Below are 14,819 nucleotides of genomic sequence, written 5' to 3'. Positions count from 1 at the left end.
TATTATCTTTTAATTAGCTTAAGTCTAAATTTAGGGACTACCCTGGCGGTCCAGTGGTTAAGACTCCACGCTTCCACTGCAGGGGGCGCCGGTTCGACCCCTGGTCAGGGAACCAAGATCACACATGCTGCACGGCACAGCCAAAAAAAAAAAAAATTAAATAGCCACATGCGCCTAGTGGTTACTGTATTGGATAGGGAAATTCTAGAGGAAAACAAGTATTGTGCCTTTAGAACATCCCAGAAGACACTATCACAGCAATGCTGAGCCTAAATGCCATTCTAAATAAGCTGTCTAAGAATAATTTCTTTGCCTATGAAATAGGAATTTAGACTAGCCAATCTCTAAGGTCTCATCCCTCTTGAAAATGCCATGCTTCTATGAATTGTGCAGGCTATGTGGGGACTGCACAGTATTCATTTTTTTATCTCCAGTGCCTGCCAGAGGGCCTGGCACACAGTAGATGCTCAGTATATGATTGCTGAAATGAACTTAATTCAATGGGACTGCCAAATCATCTGGCTCAGAGACATAAAGAGGACAGCATGTGTGTCACCAACCCCCTTCCAGAATCCATGTCAGGTCTCACTAGTCAGTTATGCCACTCTTTCCTTCCAAGACCACAGGCAGGCTTAGAACCTTCTGAACATAGGACTCTAAGTAGCCTGTTAATGAGATTGAGGACCTAAGATTAAAAATCATTTGCCATCTATATGGCTTGATCTGCTTATTTTATATGTGAGGAAACTGGGACCCAGAGAGATAACGCTTATCCAAGATGACACAGCTGACAGTTGTGACATCAAAGACAGTTATAGAATTCAAGTCTCCTCACTCCCAGTCGAGTATTCTTTCTATTTTAGATTCTCTACTTTCATTTTAATATGACTCTGCCTCTTGTTTTCTTTAAAATATATTTTCCCATTAGGGAAAGGAAGATGGGAGATGGAGAGATGGTGGTAGGACTTAGATGGTGGAAAATAGGTGGGCATAAGATTTCACTGTGTGTATGTATAATATATACACCCTTGTAAACATTTCAACTATGTGAATGCATTAAGTACTTAAATTTTTAAGTAAATTCAATTGAAAGGTGTGCATAATAAGCTCTTTAAAAATTCAGATGTGCAGAGAATCTTCGTAAATGATATTTTAGAAAGCTTACTTTTAGTTTCCCCCTCTGAATTTCGACAAAGGACCTATTTTAACAGATTTGGGTTGAAAAAAATTTATCTTTGTAACTTCAGTCATCTTCTGGTAAAGAATAGAGCCTGAGGAAAATTCTTTGCTATGTTTCTTCCTGAGGTATATGGTTGGAGAGCTCACATTTCCTTTTTCGTCATCTGGATCTTTGCTCCTCAAAGTGTGGTCCACAGGACAGCAGCATCTGCATTACCTGGTTGCTTGTTAGAAATGCTGAATCTTGGGCCCCATCTCAGACCAAATCCAAATCTGCACTTTAACAAGATCCCTAGGTGATTCAAATGGACATTAAAGCTTCAGAGGCACTGGTCTAAATGACATGACAATTGCCATTTTGGCCAAAGTTAGTGTCCTGAGGTGGCAAGCTGGAAGGTACAGTAAAAAAAAAACAAAAAACATCCCTCTTGTTAGATATGACAAATTTAGGCCTGCTACACAACTTTTCATTGCAAAGGGAGTCATGATTGTCTTCCAGTCAGCTATAGTAGAGCTCAAATCTCTGCTGGTCACTGCATTAGATCAACAATGAAGATGATAATGGTGATGATAATTATAATAACAATATTTACAGTACATTAGATAACATATTAAATGTTTTACATGCATTATTTAATGCTCACAATAACCCTATCTATATCCATTTATAGATTACATAAATAATTAGCAGATAGTCCTTTCCAGCTTGTTTTTATCAACTCCGTATACTGAAAGCTATAAACTACATTTCCCAGACTTCCTTGTAGCTGGGGTGCAGGCATGCCACTCAGCTGCATCTTGCAGCCATAAGTGAACAACATGCAGTGGAAGCCACCTCTGGGAGATTGGATCTTCTGGTTCATATGCAGGTGGGGGAAACTATAATGGACTATCTGACATTTAGTTTCCAGGGCATTAGGTACCAGGCTATGGGTGGCTGTGTCAGTGGTGTTTTGGTTACAAAAGAACCACAGTGTTGCTGGGCAATTTTCCTGCCTGTGTTGTTTCTGAATATGTATGTGGTATACAAGAATGATTCGCTGCACCCTCTTTCCCCAGAGATTCTGGGAGGTGCCTAATGTCTTTTAACAAATTCCTTTTTATTTCTCTACCTGAAGGGGACTCTGTTGTTTGCCAGTAAGACCCTGGCTGGTATAGTAATTGAGATCAGTTAAATCACTAAAAGCTAAAAGATGGTGGTACTAAATTATGGCACTGGAGTATTCCATTTTCCAGAAAAGACAGTGGTGTTTGGGATATCGTAAAGCAGAGGTGTGAGGTTAATATTTCCTAGAATAGTGGTGATGAAGATGAAACTAGTGGCATTTTGTTAAAGGGACTAATAATTTTTAAGATTAGTCTTGCTGCAATTTTGGAAATGTTCTATACCTAAAAACAAACGTGTCTGTGGGGCTAAAGCCAATAGAGAACCAAAACAATTATCTAGGCAAGGAATGAAAGGAAGAAAGAGAGGAGAAAGGAAATAAGATTTCTTTGAATGCCTACTTTGTGCCAGGCACTGAATTAGGGGCTTCTGTAAGTATTAACAAGGGGATTTTAAAATTATTGTATAAGAATTATACAACTTATCATGGTTGGCAGGTAATGGTGGCTGGTGCTCACACTGATCGAGAACACTAAGAATTTTGACTAAAATAGATATATTTTGATGGGGGTCAGTTTTACTCCATTGAAAATACACTATAAATGCTTTAAGCAATAATAATCTATTATGAACTTGCTGAAAAAAAAGTAGATGCCATCTGAGCAAGTAATGTATGTGGGTAATCCCAGCTGCTTATTATTTACCAAAAGGCATGAGTGGCCAAGTAGGGGCCACACAGAGAATTCCCTATCCTCCAGTCCCCATTTCTTGCTTACCATGATTGTCCACTTTCTGTTTTCGGCCTCTGGGAATACAAGTGATCGTGGAGAATAAAACACTTCATCGTCCACTTCTTCTGGCTTTCTGGGCAAGCAGTGTAAAAATGTCCAGTCAGAAGCAGCAACTTTAGCCGTCTAAAGAAGAGATGGGGTTAAGACTGTGTTTTGACTCTTGTATGTGACTATCACATTTGTCTTCTTCACAGTCAGAGTCTCTGACTCTGACCCGGGGTCAAAGGTCAATGCAAAGGGAGAGATAAAGGGGCAGAGTGAGGGTTTAAGCTCAAGGCACCCAGCGGAAATGTGTATGGTACTTTCAACTTATGGAACTTTCTAGTCATTTTTTTTGATTTGGGAGATCACCACTCCAAATTAAACCACTAACTCAGTTTTCTGGTACTCTTGTCTAGTGAGATAATGGACACTTCAGTAAAGAACTCTACTAGGGTAATATGTGGCTGATAGCAAAAGTCACCAGTTATACCCCAATGTATTTTAAAGGTTGCCTTTACGTGATAATGTTATATTTTTAGCTTATCTCCAAATTATGGTCTTCAGCGCTTGAAGCATACTTCATTACTAGTTAAAACAATTTTGAAAAAGAGCTCTGAGTTAGGAGTGCATTAAACAGGATGACAGGCACTATGCCGTAGGTGGTTCATTCTTCATGCAAATGTCCTATTAAGTTTAATTTTCTCTAACAGTTAATTCCTGAAAATTACATTTTCCCATCCATTTTCATCGTTCACTTACAGATTCAAAACTACATTCCCTCATAAATTATTACCTCAAAATTACTGCCTTTGTACTAAATTGTTTTTGTTTTTGTTAAAAAATACAATAGAAAATAGGCAAAGGATAATATGATAGAATATGAAAGAATATTATAGTTTATAGGAAAAGATATGGAAATGACCAATAAACATGAAAAGATGTTTAACTTCATTAGTAATCAGAGAAATACAAATTTTAAAAAACATGAGATACAGATTTTTAAAAATTAAAAATGTAAATTGCAACTAAGAACGGAGAGAGTGTGGAGGGAGTATAAATTGTCAGTCCTTTTTGGATGGGCAGCATTTCTCATATTTTCAAAAGTATATACCACTTCACCCAGAAATGCTTCTCCCTAGAAGAATTCTATTCTCTAGTAATACCTGCACAAAGAAATATATATGAAATGACCTTCATTGCAGCATTGTTTGTAATTGGGATAATTGGAAATAGCCTAATTTTTCAACAGGAAACATTTTAGGTAAAGTATGTTCCACTCATACTTTGGAATTCTATGCAGCCATTAAAAAGAATGAAAAATATCTGAATGAATGGACAAGAAAATCTAAGATTTGTTAGGTGGAAAAAATAAGTCACAATAATATGTCTAATCTACCATTTATGATAAATCATTAGGGGTGGATGTGTGTGTGTGTGTGTGTGTGTGTGTCTGTATGTGTGTGTGTAGGACTATGTAAATACACAGAAAAGGTCTGCAAAGAGACACAAAGGGCAAAGAATTCTGATGCCTCCACCATTGTGAGAGGGAAAAGCTTGCTTCTCTCTTCTGCCTGGGTTTCAATTCCTTCATTCCAGACAAAAGTGTCTTTCCAAAGGACAGAGCTAATCTTCAGGAGGAGAGAAATCACTGGGGGATACAGTCAGCGAGTCCTTTATAGGGAATGAAGGGACAGTCTGTTCTCCCCGAAGTGAATGAGTGATTAGATGCTTCTGGCCTTTATGAATGGAATTAATGAACCTTCAGAGAGGCATCAGTTTGTACCTTCATTGTAACCTGGTAACCCTGGAAAGCCTGGAGCCGCTTTTTCTTCTCCTCTTCTTGCCCCATACTTATCCAAGTGTCTGTAATTAATGCATTGCCTCCACGAGCCGCTTCCAATGGATCATTCATCAGTGACAGCTTGGTACCGTTCTGGCATACACGAGCAAGCCGGTTAAAGAACTTCACGGGACAGGGAAAGACAATTACACCTTTACATATAAGGAGCATACCTCCTTGGCATACTGCTCTGCCAACTTGGTTATGCTGGGATCAGGCTCATAACCCTGCAGGGGGAAGAATGAACGGTTATTTAGGTAGTTTTCTTATAAATGCCTTCTTCTACATGCATTCTTTTCCTTTCAACAATATCCCTGCTCTCCTTCCTGCTTTTGCTCTAAGTTGTAGCTCAACCATGTTCAGTAGAATATGATGTTGACATCTAGAATTTCAAACCTTAATGGTGCTTTTGGGAATTTAAAAAGGTAATCAGTTGCCCCATTTGTCTTTTATTATCTTTGACCTCTTTCGTCATAAAGACAAATGGGGTGTGGTACTTTCCAGCTCTTGGTAGCACCTCTTCTTGTCCTCTAATAGTTTAAGAGGATTATATACATAATTCTACAACTTAATGCATTTTTGTTGCAGAGTCTCTCCACAAGCTGTTTTTTTTTTTAATGCTCTTTTTTTTTTTTTGTCTGAAATGCTTTTTCCCAGCCACGCCACGTGGATAATGCTTTCGGGTCTCAGCTCAAATGTTTCCTCCTCAGAGAAACCTTCCCTCACCACGTGAGCTAAATACTCAGAGCCCACATGCACACATCTTACTCTTGTGCGCTCACTGGCCAGGGTTCTGTGTGCAGGGAGCTTGCTTTGAAATGGCCTTTACACAGCAAGTATACTGTTTTTGTTGAAATATGTTCGTTTGGGTTGGTTTGGTGAGGGCAGGGTTGGGACTTGGGTGAGGCAAGCGCTCACTGTCAGTCGTGCAAACACAAATTTTGCACCCTAGGTACCTCGCTTGCTCACTCTGGTCTGAATCCTAGGTGGGGGGCGACACTGTGGGAACAGCTAAAGTCCCCCAAGCTATTCCATACCCCACAGGTAACCCCTCTGCCTCCATCCTCCCCCTCCAATCTGCCCTGTACGCAGCAGAAAGAATTGTTTTCTCCGAAGCCTTCAATGTTTACTACTTGTTTCTTAAGTCGAAGCCGATTAAGAGTATCAAGGCTCCCCGCCGACATCTCCTGCTTCTGTCTCTTTTAATTTTGCTCAACATCTTGCTGCAGGAAAGCCAATCTCATTGTCATCCTTGTACACGTCTTGCCCTTTTCTGCCATCACAGCCTTTCACCCTTGCACATCTCCCCCTTTGTCCACTTCTGGGCGTCTTCACTGGAACATGTCAACTCCTCCTTTATCAAAACTCTAGGCCAGCCTCACCTCTGGACCCTCCATGTGGAAGGCTTGTCAGTCCAAACACCATAATTATTCTCATCATCCTCCATCCTTCTTGTCTTTCTGAATTCTTAGAATTTATTTTTGACTCGGTTTTATAAATTCTCAGTAGGACGTTGCGATGGGTGCTGTGATGTGTCACCCAGATCCCCCTTCATGAATAAAAGACTTACGGTCCCAGCTGCTGCGTGTGTGCCGGAAGATGGCTTTCAGCTGTCAGCCCTCTTCGGGCACTGCCTCAGCTGCAGAGAAGCCGACTCACCCAGGGTCACGTACCCTTCCAAGGCCACCTGCATCCAGTGACTGATTGACAGGAGGGCATAAAAACCTGACTCCATCCTCCCAACTTGGGACAGCCCTTAATGGCCATCTCAGATCTAGAATTCTCCATAAGGTCAGCTGAGGTTGCTCTTGGGCCTGCATCGCAGTTCGGTTTCTCCCTCTGCCCACTCCTGCTTCCTTCCCCTCCCTTCTCAAGGGCACGCTGTCATAAACATCCTGCACATCCTGCATGCCAAACTCTCAGAATCTGCTTCCCAGGAAACTCAACCCACAACAGGCATGTTCAGATTTATTCATTTGAAATTGTGTTTATTTGCACATAATTATCTATAATAGTTCCTTCTCTCATTAAAAAATTCTTGAGGAAAGAAACTATCAGATGACGATGATACCTGCAGACATTTTAGCAGCTTTATCATCCTCAAATAGCCATAAATTCTGGAGCTTTGTTTACTGAGATTTGGGGAAGGTATTTAATTTAGTAAGGCTTGCTAATTTAGTAACTAATGTTGTGACCATTCATACTGGTAAACATAAATGCAGAGGCTTGGCTATTACCCCATGTGCCTCCTGCCCTGAAAATTTAGCTTTCCCTTTGGAAAGCAGGTTTTATACTCACTAAGTATAATCATTCTTAGAGAAGGAATCAATAAGCACTTAGAGAACCAACAGAGAGGTTTGGAAATTAGAAAATCACCCAACCTTGCATGCGCTGGGCCATGACTGAGAATACAAAGAGGAATTCTTTACTCACAGCTCAGCTTTCAATACTAAATCACTCATTGGCTTTTACATAAATCTTAAAACCAGACGAAGAAGGTGATTAACAGACCCAGTTCAGTCTAAATATTCACTTAGAACAATGTTAAAATCATTACCATCAATAGTTTATGGAACAATTTTACAATCAAGGACAAAATTATGTTTTCTTGAACATGTAAGTTATTCTTGGTTGAAGAATGGGGAAATAGATTAACTATGGCCTTGGAAACTTTTCAGTGCTTCTTAAGTTTACACTAAGTCTCCTAGCTTTATCTTTAAAGGAAATAGGTCTACTTATAAATTGATGGAACAACTTCTACACTTCAGACTTTCCAGAAGACTTTTTTTTTTTTAATTAAACATTTCTTACAACACTTCTTAATTTTATTTATTTATTTATTTTTGCTGTGTTGGGTCTTCGTTTCTGTGCGAGGGCTTTCTCCAGTTGTGGCAAGCGGGGGCCACTCTTCATCGCGGTGCACGGGCCTCTCACTATCGCAGCCTCTCTTGTTGCGCAGCACAGGCTCCAGACGCGCAGGCTCAGTAGTTGTGGCTCACGGGCCTAGTTGCTCCGCGGCATGTGGGATCTTCCCAGACCAGGGCTCGAACCCGTGTCCCCTGCACTGGCAGGCAGATTCTCAACCGCTGCGCCACCAGGGAAGCCCCCCAGAAGACTTTTTAAAACTGTTACTCCCACCAAAATTTAACCAGGTTTTAGTACTCTTTATCATTTAAATGAGTTTCTGCATAAGAACAATACTGAAATTACTCTGTAATATTGGGATTTTTTCCTTTGATGTTAATAAAACATTTTTGACATGCAATAAAATGTTTAAATCGTGTATTTCTCCAACAGAATAAAACCTTTCCAAAAACACCTTATAGGGGGGCTTCCCTGGTGGTGCTGTGGTTGAGAATCCACCTGCCAATGCAGGGGACATGGGTTCGAGCCCTGGTCTGGGAAGATCCCACATGCCGCGGAGCAACTAGGCCCGTGAGCCACAACTACTGAGCCTGCGCATCTGGAGCTTGTGCTCCGCAACAAGAGAGGCCGCGACGGTGAGAGGCCCGCACACCGCGATGAAGAGTGGCCCCCGCTTGCCACAACTGGAGAAAGCCCTCGCACAGAAACGAAGACCCAACACAGCAAAAATAAAATAAATAAATAAACACCTTATAGCAGGGAACAACTATTGTTAATGTATGTTTTATCTGTAAAACCCAAATGCAGTTAATAGTTTGCATTAATATAGAGCCCTTCTTCAAGCTAGATTTGTAGTAAGAGTGTGCTAACTCTTCCCATAAAATGAAGAAGAACTACCTTATTCACATGTCAGATCCGACCCTTTATTCCAGTTCATGCTGAATGAAAGAGGATTATCTATTGTAAGGGTTAGCTCTCTGCATCCCCAAAGTTTACTATAATAGGGTGGCTTCCAATATATGCTGCTGCCTATGCCTGACATTTCTTCTATGGCAAGTGTATTAGGTAGAATAGTGTCCTCCAAAAATTCCTTCCCCACCAGAACCTCAGAATGTGACCTTTTTAGAAGTAGGGTTTTTGCAGATGTAATTAGTTAAAAGGAGGTCATTACTGGATTAAGGTTGGCCTAAATTTAATATGACTGCTATCCTCGTAAGAAGAGGAACATTTGAACAAGAAACACGGACATAAAGGGAAGAAGATGGAGGCAGAGATTGGAGTGATGCCGCCACAAGCCAAGGAATGCCTGGGGCGACCAGAAGTAGGAAGAGACAAGGACGGATCCTCCCCTAGAGGCTTTGGAGGGGGTGTGGCCTTGCCAGCACCTTGACTTTGGATTTCTAGTCTCCAGAGCTGTGGGATAATACTTTTCTGTTGTTTTAAGCCACCCAGTTTGTAGGAATTTGTTATGGCAGTCCTGGGAAACTAAGGCAGCAGGGTGCATTGACTCAAACTGGTTCAGCAAGAACACTAGGGAAAAGCGTTTTGTTTTGTCTTATTTGTTTTATTTGGTTTTGGCAGGATGCAGCAATGCTGGTGCTCTACCCAGATGCCCTCAGAGGACCCCGTTTTACATCTTTTGCCCCCCTCCCCATTTCAGTGTGCTTTTTAAAATTTTATTTTATTTTATTTTATTTATTTATTTATTTATTTATTTATTTATTTATTTATGGCCATGTTGGGTCTTCGTTTCTGTGCGAGGGCTTTCTCTAGTTGCAGCAAGTGGGGGCCGCTCTTCATTGTGGTGCGCGGGCCTCTCATTATCTTGGCCTCTTTTGTTGCGGAGCATAGGCTCCAGACGCGCAGGCTCAGTAATTGTGGCTCACGGGCCCAGTTGCTCTGCGGCATGTGGGATCCTCCCAGACCAGGGCTCGAAACCTCATCCCCTGCATTGGCAGGCAGACTCTCAACCACTGTGCCACCAGGGAAGCCCCTCAGTGTGCTTTTAACACCTAACAGTCACAGCTCTTCTTCAGAAGATGGCCCTCTGGCCACCGACTGCTTTTCCTGCCAAACGTCCCAGGGGATTCACCACCCTACCTCCCACGCTGCCCTTGGCCAATGACTGGTTCCAAGGATAAAAGCCCATCTTCCTTGCCTTGGGTTGGGACAACTCTGGGGTATAACCTACACTCCAGAGCTCACTTGTTGGATCAGGCTGAAGCCCCCTTCTGTGGGACAGTGCCTGACATGGCACTTGGGTGACCAAATCACCCTAGCTTGCCTGGGACCATCCCAGTTTTAGCACTGATAGTCCCATGTCCCCAGAAAGCCCTGGGTCCCTCTTAAACTCAAGAAGCAGAAGCAAGGAGGAATTTTTAGGCCTCACATATTCACCTCTGAATGTCTTAGCTTATCAGAGTGAACCACAGCAGCGACTACTGAGATAACAGCAAACACATGCTCAGTCAGAAACACTGGTGGACAATTTTGTGAATCATCATCCCTTAATGAGAAGATCAGTTCTATCTTTTACTTCGTTTCTGAAATGGCTTCTATTTAGGGGAGCTTTCCCTTCAAAAGACTCCTGATAGGAAGTTGTAACTAATGAGAAACATAATGGTGAAAAGAATTCAGTAGAGAGGGGGTATGTAAAAGGTTCGGTGGAGATCCTTCAGGACTGATTTGTGTATGAGTCTCTTGTAGAATTAGTTTTTATCCTCTAAAAGGCCTACTTATTTTGTATGAGGCTGGGAGTATCTTTTTGTTTTAAATTTTATTGAAGTATAGTTGATTTACAATGTTGTGTTAATTTCAGCTATACAGCAAAGTGACTCAGTTATTCATATGTATTGATACATTCCTTTTCATATTCTTTTCCCTTATAGTTTATCACAGGATATTGAATATAGTTCCCTGTGCTATACAGTAGGACCTTGTTGTTTATCCATCCTATATATAATAGTTTGCATCTGTTAATCCCAAACTCGAGGCTGGGAGTATCTTAACATAGGGCTTCTCCTAGGGGGATCTGCACTTTTTTATTTTGGTGTATTTATTTACGGACTTAATATGTAGGTAGAACATTTACATGTTAAGAAATTCAAACCACATAAAAGGATATACTGTGGAAATAAAGTCTCCCTCCTACCTCTATCCTTGAATCTCCCAGTTTCACTTCTCACAGACAACAATTATTACCAGTTTCTCGTGTATCAAAAGGGTTACTTTGGACCTATAAAAGAAGTCACGCTTCCCATACATCCTGTGAGAGATTAATAGCAGGGTAGGAAGTAAGTGGGGGTAGCTTCACAGCCAGGACTCAGATTTAAAAGGCTGAAGGGCCCCTGGATTTGAGTTTTGAAACACTAAGCTGGTGTACATGCCACTGCTGTGTCCTTCACATTAGAGTGAATTTTTTTTTTTTTTTTTTTTTTACCAAATCGTAGTACTCAAAAAATGACAGCGTCTTCCCCATGCCTTTTGGGATTTCTACGCTGCCTGGATTTCATTACTTTCTTCAGCCTTTGTGGTAGCAATGCACAAGAATGCCAGTCATCATAATGGCTGGTTTCAGGGTACTCAAAGGGATAATTCAGACATGCTTTTAACACAGACTTACAGGGTGAAAGGCATCAGGCAAGACTATCTCTTTTTGTAGAGATGGGAAATTGGAAACTCAAGAGGCCGGGTAGCTATAATAGTAGAGCTAGTAACATAACCTAAATTTTGTGGCCTCACCTGTCCTCTCCTTGAATGGAAGAGACGTTTGTTTTTCACTAGGTAATTGCATCTGGGAATGATTTCAAAGGGGGTTAGTTTCAAGGCAGAAAGTTTCCCTACCTTTGGAGTAGCCACCTGAAGGTGCATGCCGAATTTTGCTGCACTCATCATGATGGAGTGCAGGATGTTATTCCCATCCCCAATCCAGCTGAGGGTAAGGCCTTTCAGAGAGCCATAGTGTTCCTGAAAGGCAAGAGATGGAGGAGATTACATCTGGGAGGAAATCCACTTATGTGAAACAATTATTAGGGTTACAATAAAGGAAACAGTCTACATCTCAATTTTAAATGGTTTCTTGGAAAGAATAAGCTACTAATTTTTTTTTTGCATTATACAGAGCAATTCAATAACATGAAGGTACAATCACAAAAGAATAGCAATATGTCCTAATATCTTAAGCCAAGATATCATATGAACTCATATGGAGACTCATTTTCATATATTTCAAATCTGAATCTTTGTTGTATTTATTCTTTCATTCAACAAATTGAGAACCATCAATGTCCAGACACTGTCCTTGGCCCTGGAGATATAACAATGAACAAAGGAGACAAAAATCACTGCCCTTATGAATCTTACACTTGTTGGTATAAGAAAGGGGAAATACAATGCACCTAGAACAGTGTAGCATGGTAGTTGAGTAAGTTCCCATTTATATAAAGTTTAAAAACCATTAATACATTTGGTTTTTTATAGATACTGACATGTACAGTTAAAGTATTAAAACATGCTTGGAAATTATAAATACAAATACCAGGATAAAAATTTCTTTGCGAGGTTGGAGGAAATGGGATCAGGAAGAGTTACACAGTGGACTTCAACTCTATCTGTAATATTTTATTTAAAAACAACAAAAAATTCTAAAGTAAGATTTGACAAAACTGTGTAATGGGCACATGGATATTTGTTTTACTTTCCTTGAAGTGTCTGTAGGTTTCGTATATTTTATACGTTTATATATTTATAAAGATAAGATTTTAAAAAGAGAAAGGCTAACTAATTTGAAGATCACAGAACTACTGGGTGGCTAAGCTTGCATGTAAATCCAGGTTCATCTGATTTAGATTCCACGCCCTTAATAAGCTGCTATTTATTCATTCAGCTCCTACTTTGAGAATTTCCTTGATGAAGGCATTGCACCAGGTCCTGCAGGGGACAATATGATGAATAGAACATTTCACTATCCCTGATGAATGTATAATCTAGTAATGATAAAGCCCCAAGGGGAAGCATTAAATTATCTGGCGTATATGTAAAGCCACAACTACAAACAGCCACTTGGTATCTAACATCGTTGTGTCATCCTCTCTGCATTAATCTTACCTTCATCACCAAAGAGTTTCATTTTGAGTTTAACCTCACATGTACATGTGTGTAGCTTATTCAAATGAGGAGGAAGATAGACCTACCTATCCAGTTTGCCCTGTCTCCCCAGAATAGTCCATAGACGCAGAAACCATGGTTGTTAGGATTCCCAGTGGCAAGACTGTGTAGATTGGCTGCGGCAAACCCAATGGGATGAATCTCTCAAAGTTATTCAAGTTTTTAATTTGAAGGGACATGGCTAAATTTGAGCCTCAGTTCTATAAATTCTGCATGCTCTTAACTCCAGTCTTAAGCAGTTTATTAAAATGATAGAAAATGGCCTCCTTCTCAGAAAGTCATTTAGTAATTGACCATTTTGAATGTTCAAAGCACACTCCCCCAGTCTTCACTGCCAAGTCACAGAGCCTGATGTATATGGATTACATAATGATTTTTCTATTTTCTGTGCTCCAGCATTCCCTATTCATCCACTGTGTTAAATATGGCACCAGAAAAGCAAAGGTTTGAGAACAGAAGTATCTGTAATCTGTTTTTAGCAATGCCCTGTCTTCCTTGGATATCTAGTTGTACACATATGCTATAATTCTTTGCCAAGATATTATTTGAAAACAAAACACCAGTACCACAATTTAAATGCTTCCGTTTAGAGCTAGTTAGGAATTATTGATTTTGCTCTTGTGTGAGGCAAAGAAATAAGCCAACCTGGAGAGTGAGGTAATCAGCCAGGATCTGGATAGGATGGTACAAATCTGACAGCCCATTGATGATTGGGATGGATGCTTCTTTAGCCAGGATGTCCAGATCTGATTGTTTATACACTCGCGCCAACACTGCATCTGTCATGCTAGACAACACACTGTGACAAACCAAGAAAAAATCATCTAAGTTGATTATGCTTAATAATTCCTTCTGAATATAGGGTCTTAGACAGTAATAAGAAATGCTAATACGTTAGAATTTTTACTGTTAAAACTACCTATCAACATGACGGATTTAGAAGCTAATAATAAACATGTAATCATTCCAGAAGCCAGATGTTGTTCCACTGATGTCTTAGCCAATGACCGTTGATTTTACTATTTTTTACGGAGATAAGAAACCAATTGTGAGCCTAGCAGTTGTGATAATGAATTATAATTGATATGTGGCAGTTGGTAAAGTTAAAAGAGACAAGACCAAAAACAAGATATACAGAGAAAAATTAATGAACTGGATTGTGGCATTTTGTGAGGGGGACATCATCCCACAAATATACACTTTCACTATAAAATTGAAGGTAGCAGTGTGGCAGCCAAAGAGGTGCACACAAAGATTGTTTTGCAAGAGAGAACCTTCTGGAAGGAGTGCTATTAGCTGACAGCCCCCAGCTGCTGTACCTTTGGAGTCTGCTGCAGCATTCCTACTGAGGCCACACCCTCCCCAGGCTGTTCCCACCAAGGACGGAGCACGGGAGGGCCCCAGAGCTGGGCCATTCTGCCTGACACGGGACGTCTCTGATGGGCAGCAAAGATGGATATAACTATTCTCATTTTATAGCTGAAGGACCTGAGACACAAAGAAGTTTAGTAACTTGCCCCAGATCACACAGCTAAGTAAGTTGGAGGAGCTCATATTCAAACCAAAGTCAGTTTAAACTCAAAAGACCACGTTCTTATCATTACAACACATTGCCTCAAATTTGCAGATGATAAAAACCTGGAATGAGAAACTGGGATCCAGATTTTAAGCTCTCTCTATGTGTCAGAGTGATGGTGGTCCCTCAGCTAAAGCTTCAGCCTTACAAAAATAACAGGGATGGCCTTTTGTTTAAAATCTTGGTTTCTTCTTATTTAAAGGGAAACCCCACAGCAGAGGCTTCTAACCATTTTAGTTTTAAGGAACTCTTTTTAATGGCAAAAAAAAAATTGGAAAGCCTCCCATAATAGTAGTTATATTAAATATATAAAGT

The 14,819-nt window shown here is 40.4% G+C and overlaps 2 protein-coding genes across 4 annotated transcripts in view; one reads left to right on the top strand and one right to left on the bottom strand.

Annotated features, from left to right (window-relative positions):
* The window catches only part of OTC (ornithine transcarbamylase), a 57,553-nt gene that overhangs the window by 3,653 nt on the left and 39,081 nt on the right, over positions 1 to 14,819 (bottom strand). For both annotated transcript variants that reach the window (XM_082378228.1, XM_082378229.1), the window contains exons 5-9: positions 13,574 to 13,727; positions 11,606 to 11,728; positions 5,071 to 5,124; positions 4,841 to 4,990; positions 3,061 to 3,198 (exon numbers count right to left, since the gene is read on the bottom strand). In XM_082378228.1, coding sequence (XP_082234354.1) covers positions 3,061 to 3,198; positions 4,841 to 4,990; positions 5,071 to 5,124; positions 11,606 to 11,728; positions 13,574 to 13,727 — 619 coding nt within the window. The remainder of the gene's footprint in view (positions 1 to 3,060; positions 3,199 to 4,840; positions 4,991 to 5,070; positions 5,125 to 11,605; positions 11,729 to 13,573; positions 13,728 to 14,819) is intronic.
* LOC309621152 (ferritin light chain-like) overlaps positions 1 to 14,819 on the top strand; it is a 177,531-nt gene that overhangs the window by 133,105 nt on the left and 29,607 nt on the right. The gene's annotated exons all lie outside the window — the stretch shown is intronic.

This window comes from Balaenoptera borealis (genome assembly GCF_965194805.1).
Source record: "Balaenoptera borealis genome assembly, chromosome: X".
Lineage (NCBI taxonomy): Eukaryota > Metazoa > Chordata > Mammalia > Artiodactyla > Balaenopteridae > Balaenoptera > Balaenoptera borealis.
The sequence above is the reverse complement of the archived record's forward strand: the minus strand, read 5'-3'. Positions and strand labels throughout refer to the sequence as shown.